This window comes from Hermetia illucens, chromosome 4 (genome assembly GCF_905115235.1).
Source record: "Hermetia illucens chromosome 4, iHerIll2.2.curated.20191125, whole genome shotgun sequence".
In the NCBI taxonomy this organism is placed as follows: Eukaryota; Metazoa; Arthropoda; class Insecta; order Diptera; family Stratiomyidae; genus Hermetia; species Hermetia illucens.
In genome coordinates, this window is record NC_051852.1 from 17,032,926 (window position 1) to 17,051,570 (window position 18,645).

The 18,645-nt window shown below is 44.2% G+C and overlaps 1 protein-coding gene across 5 annotated transcripts in view; it reads right to left on the reverse strand.

Moving 5' to 3' along the window:
* LOC119654167 (amyloid-beta-like protein) overlaps nucleotides 1-11,875 on the reverse strand; it is a 92,267-nt gene extending 80,392 nt beyond the window's left edge. For 2 of the 5 annotated variants that reach the window (XM_038059340.1, XM_038059336.1), the window contains exon 1: nucleotides 11,423-11,873. In XM_038059340.1, the coding sequence (XP_037915268.1) occupies nucleotides 11,423-11,491 (69 nt within the window). In that variant the 5' untranslated portion in view covers nucleotides 11,492-11,873. Of the gene's footprint in view, nucleotides 1-11,422 lie in introns of all 5 variants that reach the window. The other 3 variants (XM_038059338.1, XM_038059337.1, XM_038059339.1) reach the window with 3 other exon arrangements.
* Between the last annotated feature and the right edge of the window lie 6,770 nt (nucleotides 11,876-18,645).

The following is an 18,645-nucleotide window of genomic DNA, read 5'->3' on the forward strand; positions in this document are numbered from 1 at the left end:
CAAATAAAATTGAGAAATGAGTTAGGAACGATGGAAAGCAGGGATGAGACGCCATGCCCTAACCGGCTCATCTATCAGAGGTAGTATATCCGTGATACCCCTATCTGTCCGCAAAGAAAAGCTTTAATGAGGACTTTTGCCGGAATGTTTCAAGTGTTTTGAAAAAAATAAGCAATTAATTTGTTGCATGGATTCTCCCAAAGAGAGAATGATAAGTTCGCAAAAATAACTTTTAATTGAAGCAATGAGCGAGGAATTAAACTTGCTTTTATATCTGCACTGAAGTCGACCTAAATTTCGCACTTACTCCTTCTGGGAAACGAATGGACTAATCCGTATTCTGTAACTACTGCAGAGGCAATTGGAAAAGATGGCTCGAAGTCAACGAGCTCATATTCTAAACGTGAATCATTTCCGTTTAATTTATTTCCTTTACACGACGTGATTGATACATTCTCTCTGCAGTTTCCATAACGGGCTGGCCCGTCTTTTTGAAAACAATCAAACGCATGGAACGCATATTATCGGCTAACATTTCGTATGCAGTTTCTCTGACAGCCAAACTGAAATCCAAGTACGAGTATTATGCAAGCAGCCAGGCTGAAATTAGTGGGGCTTATGAAAAATTCACGCCGTATCGTCATGAGGAGACACCACTTAGCTGCAATTGTTCTCATTCATTAAATGCGCCATGCGTGCACACTATCTTCTTAGTCACATGCGATCATTAAATTAAAGGAGAACTCAGAATAATTTTCATGAACAATTTAAAGTTCACTTAGTTGTCTGAAGTTTATAGTTTATACGTGCAAAGGTAGGAAGAACAATGCTTGATGCGTGGGTCTAGCTTCCTCCGACATATTGGGTGGTGGCATATGAAATCAGTAGACGTTATGAATAGGGGCGTTGAACTATTCTGCTCCAGCTGTCTTGTTGCGTTTTTGCCTCTTCCTTTTGCTTTTTGACTTATATATCTGCCATCACCTCCTAGCAAACATCTAAAATATGATACTATGAGAGCTTTATTCAAACAGGAATCTGCAAGGTTGTATGTATTCAAAGCTGAAACACGCTAGTAGTTGTAGCATTTTCAGATATTCCGTTGAATTGCTTCTCAGAACAATATCCGCCATAGTAAACATTATCTATTGGGAATATTTCTCGTCGATGACTGTGCCCCCAGAGCTCTGAGATAAGTTACGGATTATTTGCTGAAAAAGTCTTCATCTTTCGAGGTGAATCATCCATTAAACAAATTGTTCACTTCCTGCTCCGAAGGTTCGTGTTACATCACAAAGAATAATACAAAAGTCGGAAGCTTCTACGTCTGGTGGATAAAAATAGGTGAGGTGAGAATAGAAGTATATTTAAGAGGGACCATTCGGCACTGATTTAAACAAAAATATAAATCATCATCAATGACGCAACAACCGGTATCTGATCTAAACCTCGTTTGGAAAGGCCCTCCAGTTTTAGGCCAAGGTCCATAAATTCGAAATCCCTTGGCTGGACATCGGTCCATTGCAGGCACGCCTTCTTTTTTTGACATTCCTGTTATCAAATTTGCGACCTGGATCATCCTGACCCATGTGGGTCACCTGCCCACCGCAATTAGTAGTATTGCTCTCAAAATTTCGTCGTTATACAGGCTACGAAATTGTCCACCCTCCTGTAGGACGCCAAAAATTCTTCTAAGGATTCCATTCTCGAACCCGCCTAAAAGTTCGCAATTTTATTTTGTTAACAACCCAAGTCTTCAAAGAATATATGAGGACTGGCAAAACCATTATCTTGCGCAGTAACGCTGTTAGCTGCCAACCGCCGTGTGGGGTTTTGTCGTCGTAACTGTCATCGATTATGATTTTCGACCCTAGACAAGAGAAATTATCAACGATTTCAAAATTGTATCCGCCTATCTTTATTATTCTCATTTGACCAGTGCTACTTGATCCTGTTGTTTCTTTCGTTTTTGGTGATCGAGCCTGATTAGCCAAGAGGTAAAATCCCGTTCGGATACAGCTAACTTATCAACTCTCCACCAAGTGAATTGCCCACATTGCAATTCGGTGCGGAAGATAGGTAAGGTATATCTTAAAAAAACAGTTGGAAAGTAACTAACTTGGCTAATCCTGAACGAACAGCAGATACACAAGCGATGACGACTGTCATACAGCAGGACGCTTTCGAGAAACTCACCAGAATGATGAATAACTTCCGTAAGGACAGCCAGGATCGCCGTTCGTATGGCTACTTCAAGACGAGGCAACAACGTCTAGTGGAACTCTGGACTGCGATCACTACAATACACCAGGCGATCCTGTCCAACAGGAAAATGACGAAAGAGCATCAAGCTCAGTATTCCGAAGAGTACGATAAAGTAGAGGAAATCTATTTGGAGCTCCTCTCGATTTTTGAAACTGGTGTCAAGGAGCACACTAATCTACCGGGGACAGCAACTGCGAATACTTGGAACACCGAAACAACATCTGGCTCCAACGAAATCAGATTGGAACGAATGGCCATCCTGCAGTTTGATGGCAACTATAGTCGATGGAGACCATTCTACGACCTTTTCTCGTCAATGGTGCACCGCAATAAAGAACCACATGCACAAATTCTACCAACTCTCAGCGACGAAGGAGGAACGCGATTCAGCTGTAAAGAATTTAATGAGTGCAACAGCTGAATTCCTCGCCAACATGAAAAGGATTGGCATCAACGTCGACAATTGGGATGCACTCATTATCTACATGATCAGCCAGTAATTATACATTATGGGAGGCTCCGCTGGGATGCGTTTCTGAGATACCAAAGCTAGGAGCATTCATGGACTTTTTAACCGATCGTTTCCGAGCGCTAGAAGCATTGGGCAAGACAAAAAAATAGGAAAATTAGACGCGCTCATGGCGAATGAAGCAATCGCATGCAGTTTTTGCCCGGAAGCATCATTTTAGTACTCAATGCAGCAAGACTACGTACAGGAAAAGCAAATCGAATCTATACGGCATGGAATGTAATCGCATATACGTGCATTGCAACAGCATTGAAAGGAGGCGCGAAGTTCTTCACCCACAAGTGATTGAAGAATGTCGAACATGTGCAATGCTTCTCTTCTACCATACAGATTTAGGCAATGTGCAAAGAGACGAATCTCCTGTATGTAGTCCTCTTGACGTAGGATGCGCCACTACGTTCGTGAGGCCAAGAAGAACTGAAATAATTTACCTAACACTTAAAAGTTGTTAGAGTTGATTAGAAACTGGCGAGTGCTAGATGAAGTCTCAGATCACCATTACTTACAATTTAGTCTCACTATTGCAGGCGAACTGGCTGTAATACAAAGACGGAATCCGTCCCGAGGCCAACGTGGTAAAACGGTACCACAGTAGAACCAAAAATTGCAAAGACTCAGGAAATCAACCAGATGACTTCTAAATCGTGCATGCAAAGATTGTAAATATGAAGACTGGCTAAATTTCCGGAACTCACAGCGTGAATATAAGAGGCTCGTAAAACGTTCAAAACGAGACTCTTTTAGTACATACTATGAGGAGCTGAAGGATGAAAGGGAGACTTCCAGGCTGTGCAAAGTGATTAATAAGGATGAGTCGACAAAGTTGAACTCTCTGGTACTTTAACGTACTCCAGAGTTGAGACAATACAGATTCTCTTGGAAGTAAACCACCCGGGAGAACAGGTCTCAGAAGTGGGAAGAAGAGAATTGGCGGTTTCTACAAACCTTTCAACACGAAGGTTTTGAAAGGGGAATTGGGACACTGCGAGAACGGTGGTTACCAATGAAAAAGCGAGAAGATTGAAGAATCCAGTACAACTATAAGCCGTATAACCTACATGACAAACCACATGCATCCATCATAATAAAAAATAAAAGAAATGAGATAGTGGAAATGGAGAATAAGCTGGCTGCGTTTATACGCAGCACAAAAATGCGCCGCTCGCCCCAGAGCCCAGCGATGGACGCAACAGGGGTTGAACCCGACGAGACATCGGGACGCGCAGATGGAGAGAAGGACTCGCAAAGTGATGGGACACCTGCAACGGGAATCCAGACAGTACCAGGCAGTGCTATAATTGCGGAAAGAGGCACAATGGAAACTGCCGAAAATAACCAAATAGTTTCGAATATAAGCCGAATGGGAAGACTGTCGACTACTCTGGCGCAAGCTGAAGAGGAAAGGCTTATTAAGAAATCCGCGGCAGTTGTGAAGCGCATGCGATTTGCGACGTTTTCCAGAAAAACGTCAGCAAAGGGGTGAAAAACGGCATAATGAAGCTGGAGGAGCTCCTGGACAAAATTTCATACTACAGGCGGCCATAGAGGGTAAGAGAAAATCCACGGAAAGCAGAAACATCGCAGAGGCACCAACACGTCGCGTCATCAGAAAAACCTCTGCCTAAAATTAAGGCAAACACGAAAGACGGAGCACCAAAAGAAAAGGTAGGGAGACGAAGGAGGACTAGACCGCCAGCTCTACTTATTAAGCCGACGGAAGGCAAGCCTCTTGCGGAAGTCCTCAGTGAAATCCGTTACAAGATTAAACCCGAAGATAGCGGAGCAGAAGTGTCTTCCATTCGTAAAACGAAGCGTGGTGGAGTCCTAGACGACCTAGGCCCAAGGACAACAAATAAAGTTACTTTCTGTGAAGCAGGGGGTTCTGGGAGAGAAAGCTTTGGTTTCCAGCCTGGAACCCACGTATTCTCTGGAAATCCGAGACCTTGACTGCCTCACAGAAAAGAACGAGATAGAAGAGGCCATCAAACGCGAATGTCCTGAGGTAACCAATGCCCGGATTTGTATCACCTCTGCGAACTTCAGAGGCAATACACGAGGAAGTTTCTAAACAGCAAGAAAATAAGAATTGGTTAGGTAGTGTGGAGGATACGAATCCGGTCCGCCCCAAACAAATGTTACAGATGTTTGGATTATGGGCAGACTTCTGCAACTATCGGGGACCTGACAGAAGGGCAACACGCCGTAAATGCGGTCAGTCAGGGATAAGGTTTTTCAGTGTTTATCTTACGCCGAATAGACGATGCCGGACTTTCGACGCAGGCTTGATGCTTTAGAGGACCCTATCTTATGGGCGGATTCTAATCGGGGGTGACTTCAATGTCAGGGCACTTGAATGGCGCATGCCTCATACAGACTCCAGAAGGAAACGAATTCTGGAAATGGCGGCGGGAACAAAACTGGTAGTTCTAAACATCGGATCCACCCCAACGTTCCGGCGCCCAGGCTGCGAGGGAAGTATTCCCGACGTAACCTTCGCGTCAGAATCACTGGTATTGCTGGTGGACGGGTGGCGAGTTCTGGAGGACTTCTCGACAAGCGACCATCAATACATTGCCTTCGAACTGGTGGACACAAACTCTCGGTGCGCGCCACTCCGGCGCTCTTTCCGTGCATGGAACGTTGCGAAAGTGAACACCCGGAGGTTTGCTGAAACTTTTGGAACAGATCCTGTCCTGTCGTAAATTCAGTTGTGAACCTGATAACGACGGGCTTTGGAGCCTCCATGCTCAGGAGGGCATCGAGACGTGGCAAATCTTCTATATATTGGTGGACGGTAGAAATCGATGTCTCCGCCGCTTAACACAAGGTCTAAGTGACCGGGAAGAGGCATGTACCATAACGAAGGAGTACTAACCAGCCAAAAGGAAACTCCGCAGCACATTAAACAAGAGCAAAGCTCGCTGCTGGCCGAACCTCTGGAACGCTACCTATGATAGCCTACTTAAACTCGACATGCCAGAAGAGCCACGCCTGGTCGGTTATGCAGATGATGTCGTTGCTGGACGCACTGTCGAACAGCCGCAAAGCGGACTCGGCATATTGATGCGACCGGTAGCAGATGGATGACTACTTATGGTTTTAACCTTGCACTGGACAAAACCGAAGTAGTCATCCTGACTAAAAAGAGAATTCCGACCCTGCGTCCCATATCGTTCGTCGAGTCGACAATCGAGTCAAAACCAGCGGTAAAATGCAGTGGAGATGCTGAGAAGTGCAGACAGGTGGACCCGTGTTGCCCATTACGTTCGGGTTCTTCTCGTTGCTAAGAAGATAGAGCCCGACCGGTGGAGGAGCCGAATGACAGGCGGTTCCTTGAACTGACAGTTCCCTCCCTCCTCTCTCCTCTCGTTGGTGAAAAGAATACCCTGATTTGAAGGCTCCGCAAGGCGGGAGAGTTCGGGGACTAGCCCGAAGTAATGTGACAAATGGTTCCAGGCTAGCTCGCTGACGATGGGGAGGTGTTTAGTTGGTAATCCGACGACGTACCGAACCTGGAGATTCTGTACGTAGATTCATCCACCTACCCTACCCCAAAAAAAATCATAATAAAATTAATTGAATTGCAATGAGGTAGCAACGTGAAATGCATGGATGGCAACGCATACTGAAGAGGAAATTTTCAGGGAAAGCAACCACCAGGAAAATGACAGAAATATGGAGGGAACCAAATTGATACACAAAACAAAGCGATTCTGAGTTTGTAAGGGCAACATCTATGGTAGAAAAGGAAAACATGACAGATCCTGCCTCAGATTGAGCGATGGTGTAGGCCAGGAACCCAGACTCCTCTCTTAGAGATTTTGAATTGGTGGACCTTCGCAAAAATCCGGAATGTATGGGTTTATTTTACTTAGATAGGCCTACATCGGATACCGAAACGAAAAAAAGTAATGGTTTGACCAAAAAAAACATCCTACCCTTAACTACGATGCCCCTCGTAGAATTTAAAAGGTGTGGGGTATTAAACTTGATAAAACCAGGCGAACTTCTTCTTTTTCTTCAGCCTTTGTCCCGTTCACAAGCGGGATCGGCTTCGCCATTTGGCTCTATCGAATGCCTGATCTGGGTGCAATCTCGAGGCTTTCAAATCCCCATCCAGTGTATCAAGCCACCGTTGCTTAGGTCTGCCTTTTGGTCATTTACCATCGACTTCGATGTTCAGACCAATCTTGGCAAGTGAAGTCTCGTTTGCACGAATTGCGTGACCATACCATCGAAGACGCCTCTCTCGCAACTTTTCCACGATTGGTGCAACCCCATAACGATCGCGGATATCCTCATTTCGGATGTGATCTAAACGTGTGACGCCACTAGTCCAACGTAGCATCTTTGTCTCCATTACCGCAAGACGCCGTTCATTGTCACTGGACGGACGACATTGCGGTAAATTTTAGATTTGAGACGTTCGTTGATACGTCGATCACAAAGGACACCAGTTGTGGAATGCCAATTCATTCAGGTTGCGTTAATGCGTGAAGCAATTTCATAACGTAGTTCTCCATTGGCTGATAGCGCTGATTCAAGGTATTTAAATCGCTCAGTTGTGATGCCACTGACAGTGATTGTGCCTGTTTCATGGGGATCGGTCGTCAAAAATTCAGTTTTGTTTAAATTCAATCTGAGACCGTGTTGCGTGAGGCGATCATTCCATTTTTGAACAAGTTGCTTGAGATCATTTTTGCTATCAGATGCTAGGAAAACATCATCTGCATAAAGCAGTGTGTAGGGCGCTGGACGTTGGATATCCCGTGTGACGGTGTCCATAACAAGGACAAAGAGGAGTGGTGAGAGGGCACTTCTTTGATGAACTCCAACAGAGACACGAAGCGGTTTTGATACACCCGCCATACTTCGAACTTTACTTTTCGGATCGTGGTAGAGCAATTGAACCCAGCGCACGAGTTCTTCTGGCACGAAGTGTTGTCGTAAAGCATACCAGATGAGTTCGTGTGGTACACGGTCAAACGCTTTCTTTAGATCCAGAAAGGCAATGTAAAGGGGGCGATGCTTCTCACGGTGTTTCTCCATGAGTAACCGTGCAGCGTGTATTGCGTCAGTAGTTCCGCAGTTCTTGACAAATCCGGCTTGATTCACGGTTATTTCAACGATTTCGCGAATGCGGTTGTCAAGATGTCGTTCAAAAATCTTCATGGTATGGGAAAGTAACCGGATCGGACGGTAATTTGAACATTCTGCTGGGCTACCTTTCTTTTTCCATATTGGAACAGTGGTACTTTCTTGCCAGTCAGATGGTGTTCTTCCTTCCTGAATAACCCGGTTAAAGAATTCACTGAGCCACAGTGTTGGGTCCCAGCTCTTCGCTTTCCAGAGCTCAGATGCGATGTCGTCAGGTCTTGTTGCTTTCCCCGATTTCATTTGTTTTATTGCCTCCTCGACTTCAGTTGCGCTGACTGGTGGAACTGCTCCAAATGTCGGCAATGATTGTGGAAGTGGAGGATGAGCAAATTCTTCAGTTGAAATCTGCTCGAAGTATTCTCGCCATCTATCCGTTGCGGCTCGACGGTTGGTAAGCAAAGTACCGTTCTTGTCATTACACAACAAAAGTGTTCGATATCCTGTGTGCGTTCATCACGGCTTTTAGCAAGTCGATACAGATCTCTCTCGCCATCCCGAGTGTCCAGTTTATCGTAAAGATTTTTGAAATGCTTCGCTCGGGTGACAGCGACCGCTTTCTTTGCTTCCCGGTTGGCATTCTTATAAATTTGCCAATTAGCAGGCGTTTTATCATCGAGAAATTTATGGTAGAGGCGTTTCTTTTCACGGACCTTCATTTCAACATCATCATTCCAAAGCCAAGTATCTCGGTTGATGTACCGCTTACCCGGCTTGATGACCCCGAGGGTTGCAGAGGCCGCTTTGTGGATCGTGTCTTTCATTTGGTTCCATGACAAGAACTAATCAATTGTTACCAGTCATTGTAGAAAAAACGCGAAGAACACGCTAATAGACGGGACTAAGTGGTTGACTCCATGCCAACCCTTACGAAATTCGGTCCGAAAACATTTGACACATCAGGTTGGGACGTCGTACAGTAACTCTCGTATTCTCCAGGCATAGTCCACTTTGATTACCACTTCTTCCTTTCAATGCATTTCGAACTTTCAAAACAGCGTTTCAAAGAATTGAAGTGAAAATTTGGGTTCAGCAATGGAGAGTAGACGTCAGACAGCTTTTAGGGATATGGAATTGGTGGACCTCGGCGCAAAACCAGGATGTCTAGAGTTCCTTATTAAGGCAGGCCTAGGCCGGATACCGGTTGTTGCGCCATTGATGATGATGAATAGAGAGTGAGTTCTTTCGGAAAGGTAACCGAGATTTGTCACAAACATGAGAGAGGGCAATGAACAAGGCAACGGAAGGTACTTTGATTGATAAAACTACATATCTTCCAGCTGGATTAGACTATTTCATATGAATAGAACTCATAAAGAAGCAACACGAAAAAGGATCTTCTTTCGTCAGTTCTATTCTCCAAAGGAGTGTCAGATTATGAACTTTAGGCACTCAAAAGACAGATAGAAGCATAAGGACGAATGAGAGAGCAATCAATGCAAAGAAATGTTAGCAGGCTAAATCCACGAAGAAGAAGCGCTGAAGGAAGTGCTGCAAGTTTTGAAGTGACACCTAGGCCTTCACATAAGACCTAACTAACGGGGATCATTGACTTTATAGAAGCCAGCAGAGAAAAATATAAGCAGATTCTCCAGTGTTGAACCTCTTGGTCTACATAAATACAAAGAATGACTGACGTAGCTGCAAATTGTTTGCATGTAGGTAAAAATTCGCTGGTAATTGCCTTCGTTTCAGCTTTGTGTGACTCGTAACCCAAAATAGTTTGCTGCCCTTTAAACTCCACCATCCAAGGACACTTCATAAACTAAATTAAGCGACCACGGCACGTGCTTGTGACTCAGGTACAAACCAGCACCAGTCGAATATGGATTATGAAGTGACTCATACGCGGGGATCCTAATTATTCCAATCTGATTCTCCCTCAGATATCCTTTGCTCTTCATGTAATTTCGGAGAAAACCACTCAAATTGATTCATATCGAAACCAAGAAGAAAACAAACACCTACCTCCCCGCCCTCGCTACACACGAGCCATTCATCCCTTGTCCTAAATATCCCCAAGGAAAAGCTTAGTCACAGGTGACGTCATTCGTACAAAGGATTTGTCATGGAAATTTTCAATTACGAGCGGCGAAACAAAGGAATTCGCATTTTATTGCTCGATATTATGCGCCATTAGCAGACTCGCCGGCTACGCTCCGAAATGTTTCCACATTATCAACGAAAATATGAAGAACGGCATTACGGCGGCAGATAAAAATGCGTGGAGTGTGATGCGATCTTGGGTATGTGCCGCTGTCTGACTTCATTACTCCGCGTAATTCATTTACAAATCGATACGGCACAGAACATGTTACATAGATTAAAAATAAACACTCCCACCCACTTTAATCCGAGCAACCATCTGCTCCCTGGGTTCTGCCGTGGCTGCAGAACACGCTCCAAGTTGTTGTGAAAATTCTCGATTTCGGCCCCAAACCGAGCAAATGCTGGCGGCCTTAAGGAGGAATTAAGCAAGAGACACAGGTGAATTCGAGGTGAAGTGGAGCAATGTAACTGGGGCGTCGATACCTTGGCGACTGTCGCCTGCCAGAGGTCGCAGGCTCTTGGGTTCCCACTGCAGGCGCTCGGCTAGAATGGCTAATGGGATTGCGGATTTGGGTTTGTCCGAAATATCTAGCGGATTACGCGCCCCACACGCTAGCAGGAAGCACTGGCCCATTGTCCGTGGAACTGTGTCAGTGTTCGCACTTCAGCCACCCCAGTCAGCCGATTGGGTAAACAGCCGACTTCCTTTCAACTGGGACGCCAAAGAACGAGGCACGCATAAATATAATTTGCAGCAAGTAACGTGTACATGGCGGCCGAGAGTGTAGCATTTGCAGGGAGATAGGAGGAAGCCTTCCAGCTAGCGCGAGTCCCGTGCTGCAGTGGGAATCGGGGAACGGAGAGGAGTTGCCACTGCACCTCGGCCAGGTGACGCACTAGGAGCCACTGGCCACCTTCCTGCGATCATAACAAATTTCAGCGGAGACATGACAAAAGTCAATATTAATGGGAAATAGTTTTCTTGTGCGATTCGATGGCAAAGAAAAGACAAAAATATCGAGCAGCGCGACTGGGCATGCGTGGCTCCTTGGTGTACGCTGCCAATATGAAGGGTGGAGCGCGTACAACCCGAGAAAATCCACGGAAAAGGGCCGCGAACGACTCGAGCGGAGAGCCTGCGAGGCGAGCCTGGGCTGGAGCGGGCCGTCGTCCTTGTTCGTCGACGGCCCGCTCCAGCCGAGCGCGACGGGACGGGGCTGCAGAAAATGCGACATACCCTCGTCGGGACGGTAAAATCGATAAATCAATTATTGGAGCATTTACGCTCCATCGGGGCAGGCCCGAGCTCGCTAAGTAGGTCCGCCGTTGGCAGCCTGTAATCCTGGCGGACGACGAAAAATCAATCGCCTGCCAGCCGCCTGCGGTCCTTCCCTGCTTCCATTTCAACTAATCTCAACTACGTACCTGGACTGCGAACGTTTCGATGTCCCAGAGTGCGAACAGTGTCACAAGCACCAGTGGAGTTACGGGCATTTTACGCGATTTCAGGGCACACGGGAGCACTATAGACGGCAGCGACGCAAGGACCTTCGCCAAGGCAATGTTCAATTCACGGATTCTCGGCCCACTGCCGTGGTAGCAGGACCATTCAGCGAAACGACTTTTCCGACCACTTTATCGATTGTTCCACGATTTTCGCACCAAATTGCAATTTGCACCGAGCACTCGCCTCTCGGCGTGTTGGACAACTTTTCAGGTTTTCAGATCGGCCAACGAAAGAAACACCCACGGAGGACACCCACCGCGCACTTCGGATCTTGTTTAAGGACTAGATTAACGCTGACTCAAGAACGGCCAAGAAGTGAAAATCGACTTCGACTCGGTCCGACTTCTCCGCCCGTTGCCCGTCCGCGCGCCACACTTGCCAGCTCCAGATCCCCACGGCGCTGGAGCCCACTCCCGCGCAGCCAGTGCACGGCAGCCCTGCGAGACTTCTCGCAAACGTACTAGAGCCCGACCGTGTTGTCCACCGCGGTCTCTTCGGTGTCACGGGAGAGTTGCTGCAATGGCAGCATTTTGACATTGCACTCCGCCAGCGATGACTTCACTGTGACAATTCTTCAGTTAACCCTGTGGTGCAGGGGATGCATTTTTGAGATGAATTTGAATGTAGCAAATGGAAATTTAGGGTCATATTGATACGACAAAAAGTGATAATAGAAAATTATAGTGCAAGATTCAAAATTAAATGCGACTACTCGCATTTTTTTCTGGAGAGGGATCGCCTTTGTGTTGCAAACACCCATTACTGAGTTTCCGTTTTTTCCTAAGCATTTCTTTCTCAGTCAAGTCAAACATTTTTTACAAAAAAAATTAATAAATAAAATTTAATTTTTTAAAACTACTTAATATGACAGAAATTTAATCTAAGGTTATACAGAGCGACAAAAAAGAAAAATGTTCTACGCTTCCACGCAAAAATGTTGGGCAATTCCCCCAATAAAATAAATTTAAACTGGAGTAACTGGATGCCTGCTTAGCATTTGTTGTATCAATCATTTGTAAGTTAATTAGCTTAGAAAAAACCGTTGAATAGGGAATATTACATATATTGCAAAACGGAACAACTAAGTTCCAAACAAAAACTGTTTTAATTCTTTAAAAAAATATTAGACGATGACGGCTTTACGGTTTCTTACCAGAGCAGAGGCAAATCGTCAGACGCTGCCTCACTTTTGTTCTGGGAGGAGCGTGACCGAAGCGGCTCGCAGATGTTAAGTGCTGTTTTATATAATTCGCAGAACACAACATGAATACGAATTAAATTGAGCGCAAATCCGCCAATTTTATTGACCAAAGCTTTACCGGAGCTGAAAATATGTTTTTGAGAATTGTGGGTTCCTAAGTCCGTATCAACTTGATGCCGGATCGGACCGGTATCAAGTTGATACGGACTTAAGACCCCACAATTCCCGCGTTTAACCTGTCGAGAATGATCGGGCAGTGTTGGACTCCTTATATCAGTGACATTTTGATAAGGTCGATGTGCAAATACTTGGATTGTTCATTGAAGTTTCCTAGGGCTGCTTACGAGCCACCTTTGAACGCTGATGGTGACGTGTCCAAGTAATGTCTCTCAACAAGTTTGCGTGTTATGGTTTTTGCAGTTGCCTTCCATTTGGATACGATAGACTGTAAACGATATTGAAGGTCTATCGTTGCAAGGGTTCGAGTAAAGACAGCTGCCGAATGTCAGCTTCTGAAGCTTTATAATAAAGCGTCTGAAGTATGTCAGGTCTTCGTCAGTGATCTGAATTTGATAATGGTGAGTGTATTTAGGGTAAATCGCATCAAGACTGATACCGCCTCTGGCGCCCTAGTATTTTGATAGTCGGTATTGTTATTAATGTCCAGTCGACAAAGATGGACCCGTTAGACTAAGCGCTTTTTTGTACATGCCATCGTCTGCGATCAGGCCTTCAGTGTAATTTCTGGGTAAGGTATTTCTTTGCTTGTTCTTCGAGGGTGTTCCGATTAGATGTTAAAGTGGTTTATGATCTGTGAAGGTTATAAACGCAAAATCAGTTCTGTCAAAATATTTTATTTCAGCATGGATTACCAGTAATGCTTTATCATAAGTATTGTAGCGCTTCTGCTTGTCGTAGACATTTTTGAAAAAAAAAAAAGAATAAGCAACGCCAAATACTGTCCAGTACCAAACGGTTGCTAAGGTAATGCTTGAATTATCTGCCTTGATGATCGCATGCCCACCAGGATGCTCTCCATAAAGCTAGAAAGACTAGTTCGTCTCAGTTTCACTTCTACGACATTTGAATAGGTTCTGAGATGGTGCTGTTACGTTGGGGGCATGTAGTTCACAGTGTCTCTCGAAATTTACGACATAAAAAAATCGACGAAGCTTCGCTTTGGTGGCCGGCTTAGGAAAATCCTCGATGGCCTGGCGTTCTTCAGGAGTAATTGAAATTGTTTCTTCAATATATACAATCCAATACTGATCGCGTGATAGTTGAGGCGGTCGAGCGTCAGCTTCTCAATCTCTTTGCTCTGGGTTCGAATTCTAATCGTCATGGATGTTTGTGTTCGCCTAAATGCAATGATAATTAAACTGAAGCACAATCTCAATGAAAATCAAATAGGAAAAAGCAATAACAACAAAGAGACTGAGTGTGGATGTCCTATACTGCACAAAGGATTGAACAGGACATATACAATATAACATCGCCGAGGCAAGTTACTTTCACTTATTAGATGGCGTATTTCTCCGTATATATATACAGCCTAGCCTCTCTTGCTGCAGTTAACTCAAACGTTGTTCATGTCCATCAGGCACAACAAGAACGTCGTCAGTATATTTTTGAAAAAAGGTTGCTGGTAGCTGCATTTTTCGGAAACAGAAACGAACATATAAATTCGAATAGTTAGAAAATCAACTTAACTGCACTCTTCTCGGTCATTGGGACCTGATATGACCCTAAGCAAAGCAAATTAATTGCCGAAAAGATTGTTACCCTCTCCTGCTGTAGGTGAAGAAGTGGGAAGCAGTATAAAATGACGTAGGTATTGACACGGCGATAACCCCTTATCATACGCCGCGAATCATCTCCAGCCAATTTGCCTGTTGTATGGAAGAGACCCAAAATATACCTTTCTCGAGGAGATCGGTGTGGGCTTTTTTTTTTGTAGCGGCAAACCGGCCCCTGATTAGCCTTTGTAAACACTTGAAAGCTGAAGGATCTGAGCTTATCTCCCGATATTTCGCAGACAAAAATTGAGAGGATTTTGTTGTTAGGCATAGGTATAGGTTGGCGCTATCGGCGTCCTTGTATTTGAGATCAGTGAGATGTACGCATTTTTTGCTTCGGAATCGATGTTCAACTGAAGAATGCTGGCATTCAGCGTTTTGTATTTGTTTCTCGTAAAAGTGTTGGTCAGCACATCAATGAGTTTGTTGACCGCTACGTTGCCAAATGCGCCGGGAGCGACGAATTATCTATGACTGTCATCTGTTACGTGTTTTATGCTGAACATGTTCTCGATTTACAGAGACCATTGTATATGCTAGTTGTGGCAGAAGAGTATTATTTAGGTTTTTGCTGCATTTGTCCTCGTTAGGTGAGCTGTCGATGGGAACAGAGAGTTTTATATTTTATATTAATTGTTGCTATGGTTTGATGCTAGTCCTTCAAGGGTTTAGAAATTTGATATTTTGCCGACAATATCTATATTCTGCTCTGAAATAAAAGTCGTATTTGGTTCACGGGTAGTATTTGGTTAGTAGGAACAAGCGGAAAGTGGAAATTTTTGTGCACATTGCTTTCCTCAGCACTCTGCCTTCAAAGAATAAAGGATTATGGAGCTGGGCACTTTCATTTGTGGCCCCTGTTTGACCTGTTTCTTGAGAATGAGGAACAGGCCAGCAGCAGTTGCTCCAAAGTTATATATATACGACAGAGATTTCCATAAAGCTGCGTTGATCGGGCGCGATCCCACTCGAAGCTCTAACCCCTCCGTGGAAATAGAAGCGAGCTAGACTAACGACTTCTTTAATATCAGCTGCTGTTTTTCGCGACTGTGTGAAGGTGGCACGTTAAGGTAAGGCATCCCATATCTGCTTTTATGTGTCTAATTGAAAAAATTCACAGCGTCATAACCCACGACATGATAAATTGAACCTTGAAAAAGAAAGAAATAAACAGTAATAGAACGCTAGGAGCAAACCTCGCTTTTTCGTGTGCATGTAGTGTACATCATCTTATCCTGGAAGCTGGTAATTAATAGCAATCCAACAGCTCTACTTAGCAGCCCATTACATTTCCAAGTGTAAGTTAATTGACATTGCAGAAGATTTTCAGCTTGCTTTGCATTCATACACCTTTCGTAGATACAGAGCAGCTGATTGGCATTGGAGACCCTATCGATCAGTTGAGAGAGATTGGTAAAATGATTAGAAATAGTGGTATTAGATCCGACTTACAGAGACAGATTCGCCAGTTTTTATACGACTGTAACAGGTTGAGTATAGTTATGAAACATGCGGTGTTCTTCCGCCCCCGCCCTCCTTCCCAGTTTTCTGCTGCCCATATGGCATACATACAACATATTTCAAAAAGTCCTCAACTTATGAATTATATTTTAAGGTCAGCTCTCTTTCCTTTTTCTATGGCACTAGGGGTGGTCCTCGATCTCGCTAGCCTCTTCCTACGCAATTTTCGGTCAGCCTTTAATTTAAAAAACCGAGCAGCGTGTGATTCAATCTGTAGTGTCAATCGACCCATTTTCAAATTTGTGCCTATGAGGGATCCCATTGTCATCCATCCACTTTACATAGTCTGACCACTGGAGCTTCCAAATGATGTGGGCAGTAGCACCCGGCTAGCCAGATAAAAGGTATGATACCTTATTGTATCCGGTTTCCCATAAATCATCCTCCCTTACTGGATTTCAAATTTGCTTGAAAACTTTCCGCCAGTAAGCCTGATTGTCGTAGCGAAGGACTAGCCAAACCAACGTGAAGATAATATGTTCTGTTTACAAGCATAATCCGGTTGTATTTCATTATTGCATTTCGTACGAACGACACTTAAGTATATGAAGGTTAAATGGATACCTTCATTTATGTTGAAATTGTTTACCGATTCTCTTCATTGGAGAGTGACCAGTTCTTTTCTTTGTAGAGCATCGTTGCCTTCTTATTTCAAAGGTCGCATTTTGCTGTAGTTTTTTTCTTTTCTAAAATTTTATTTTTTTCTTTTTATGTACAATGCTGCATTTCCGTTTTTTTCTGAGTTTACCAACTTCAATTATCCTCCACCACTTATATAATTGTGGTGATACGCCTAGTGAAACACACATGCACGCATGATGAATTTTCTCTGCACTTGTATTTAGAGCGCCGAAAACTATATTTCGAAGCTTTCCTATTGACTGCCCAGGGCCAAATTATAACTTTCTCGAGAAGTCTGTGAAAAGTTATTCTGTAGCTGTGTAGAAAGGTCTAAATTGGTGATGATATCTTCAATCAAGCAGTTGTTCTCGGTGTTAATCAAGAGCTTGATTGCAAAGTTGGTTCCTAGTATAACAGACATATAATCATCATCAGTTTATAGACCAACTGATGCGAGGCATCACACAAGGCCTATCCGAGGAATTCAAAAACTGATGGCTTGACCTTGTGGAGCCTCTACCTCCATTATTCATGATTATATTTGTGTTTTCTTCGGTGCAAAGCAACCATATATTAACCGATAACTATATGTCCTCGAAAAGATTTTCAATGAATAAACAAATTTCTGATATTTCTGGTTCTAGTTCACCAATATGCACTTTATACTTCACCACCATCATCGATCGTTTTCTTATTCCCTTCGTTCAGAGGGCCATATATCTGCTTCTTCTGAGTTCGGATTCACTTAATTTTTAGTTGTAATGGTGTACCAGTCATTGGGTTAGCTATTCCAAACATCCGTTTAATTTACTTTCCGATTGTTTGCTTCTTATATGTATCCATATAGCTGCTATGATACGTCCAGTGGAACGCATCAAATATACTTTGATACTATCGGTCTCTGTCTCATACATAAAAAGGGAGATATCACACAGTGCAGTAATTATAGAGGTATCACGTTACTGAGTACCATCTATAAGATATTCTCTGCTATCTTGCTAGGCCGGATAGCCCCAGAGTATCATTGGGCCATACCAAAGAGGCTGCACTGCGGCAAGCGATGGAAAAACTGTTGGAATATGGACAACAGTTGCACCATCTATTCATCGACTTTAAAGCCGCCTGTGATAGCATAGCCAGGGTAAAACTGTACACGGCCATGAGAGAATTCGGTATCTCGACGAAATGAATAAGACTGACTAGGCTGACCCTGACCAATGTGCGAGGCCAGATAAAAGCAGCAGGATCACTCTCAAGACCATTCGACATCAACAACGGTCTACCACAAGGGGATGCCCTATCATGCGTCCTCTTTAACCTGACCCTCGAGAAAGTGATCCGTGATGCTGAGATAAATGCAAGAGGTACGATCCTATTTAAGTCCACCCAACTACTGGACTATGCTGATGATATCGACATCATGCGAAGAACCACCCGAGACGTACAAACTGCCTTCATCCAGATCGAAAAGGCGGCGTGAGGTCTTGGGCTGCACATCAATATATGGTGGCAACGTCAGCACCGAAAACCAACCAACCAATAAAATCAAACCCCACTGGTCAAAGGGGAAGAATAAAGATAGGAGAATACAACTTTGAGACCGTTGATAATTTCTCTATTTTACCGGTTCTCATTCGCTTCGTCTAGGAAGTACCAATTTCGAGAGAGCTGCCAAACAGCTAGCCGATATCCTGCCCCAAATAGGGCACGTTCCAACTTCTCCCTTCTTGGGTATAATCACCTGACTTTCAGTATTTCGGAGATGTGCCTCCACCTGATTAACCGTTCTGTGTGCAGTAGTTAAGAGCCCATACTCGTGCGAATCAAATGAGTACCAATAATACAAATAAAGAAACAACAACCAACAAAGCGGGACCCCGTACTGCACACAAACCGCTTAATTAGACGGAGGCACATCTCCAAAATTCTGAGAGCTAGGTGATTATATCCAAGAAGGGAGAGGTTGGGACGTCAAACAGTGGATCCAAGATCAGCATTGGTA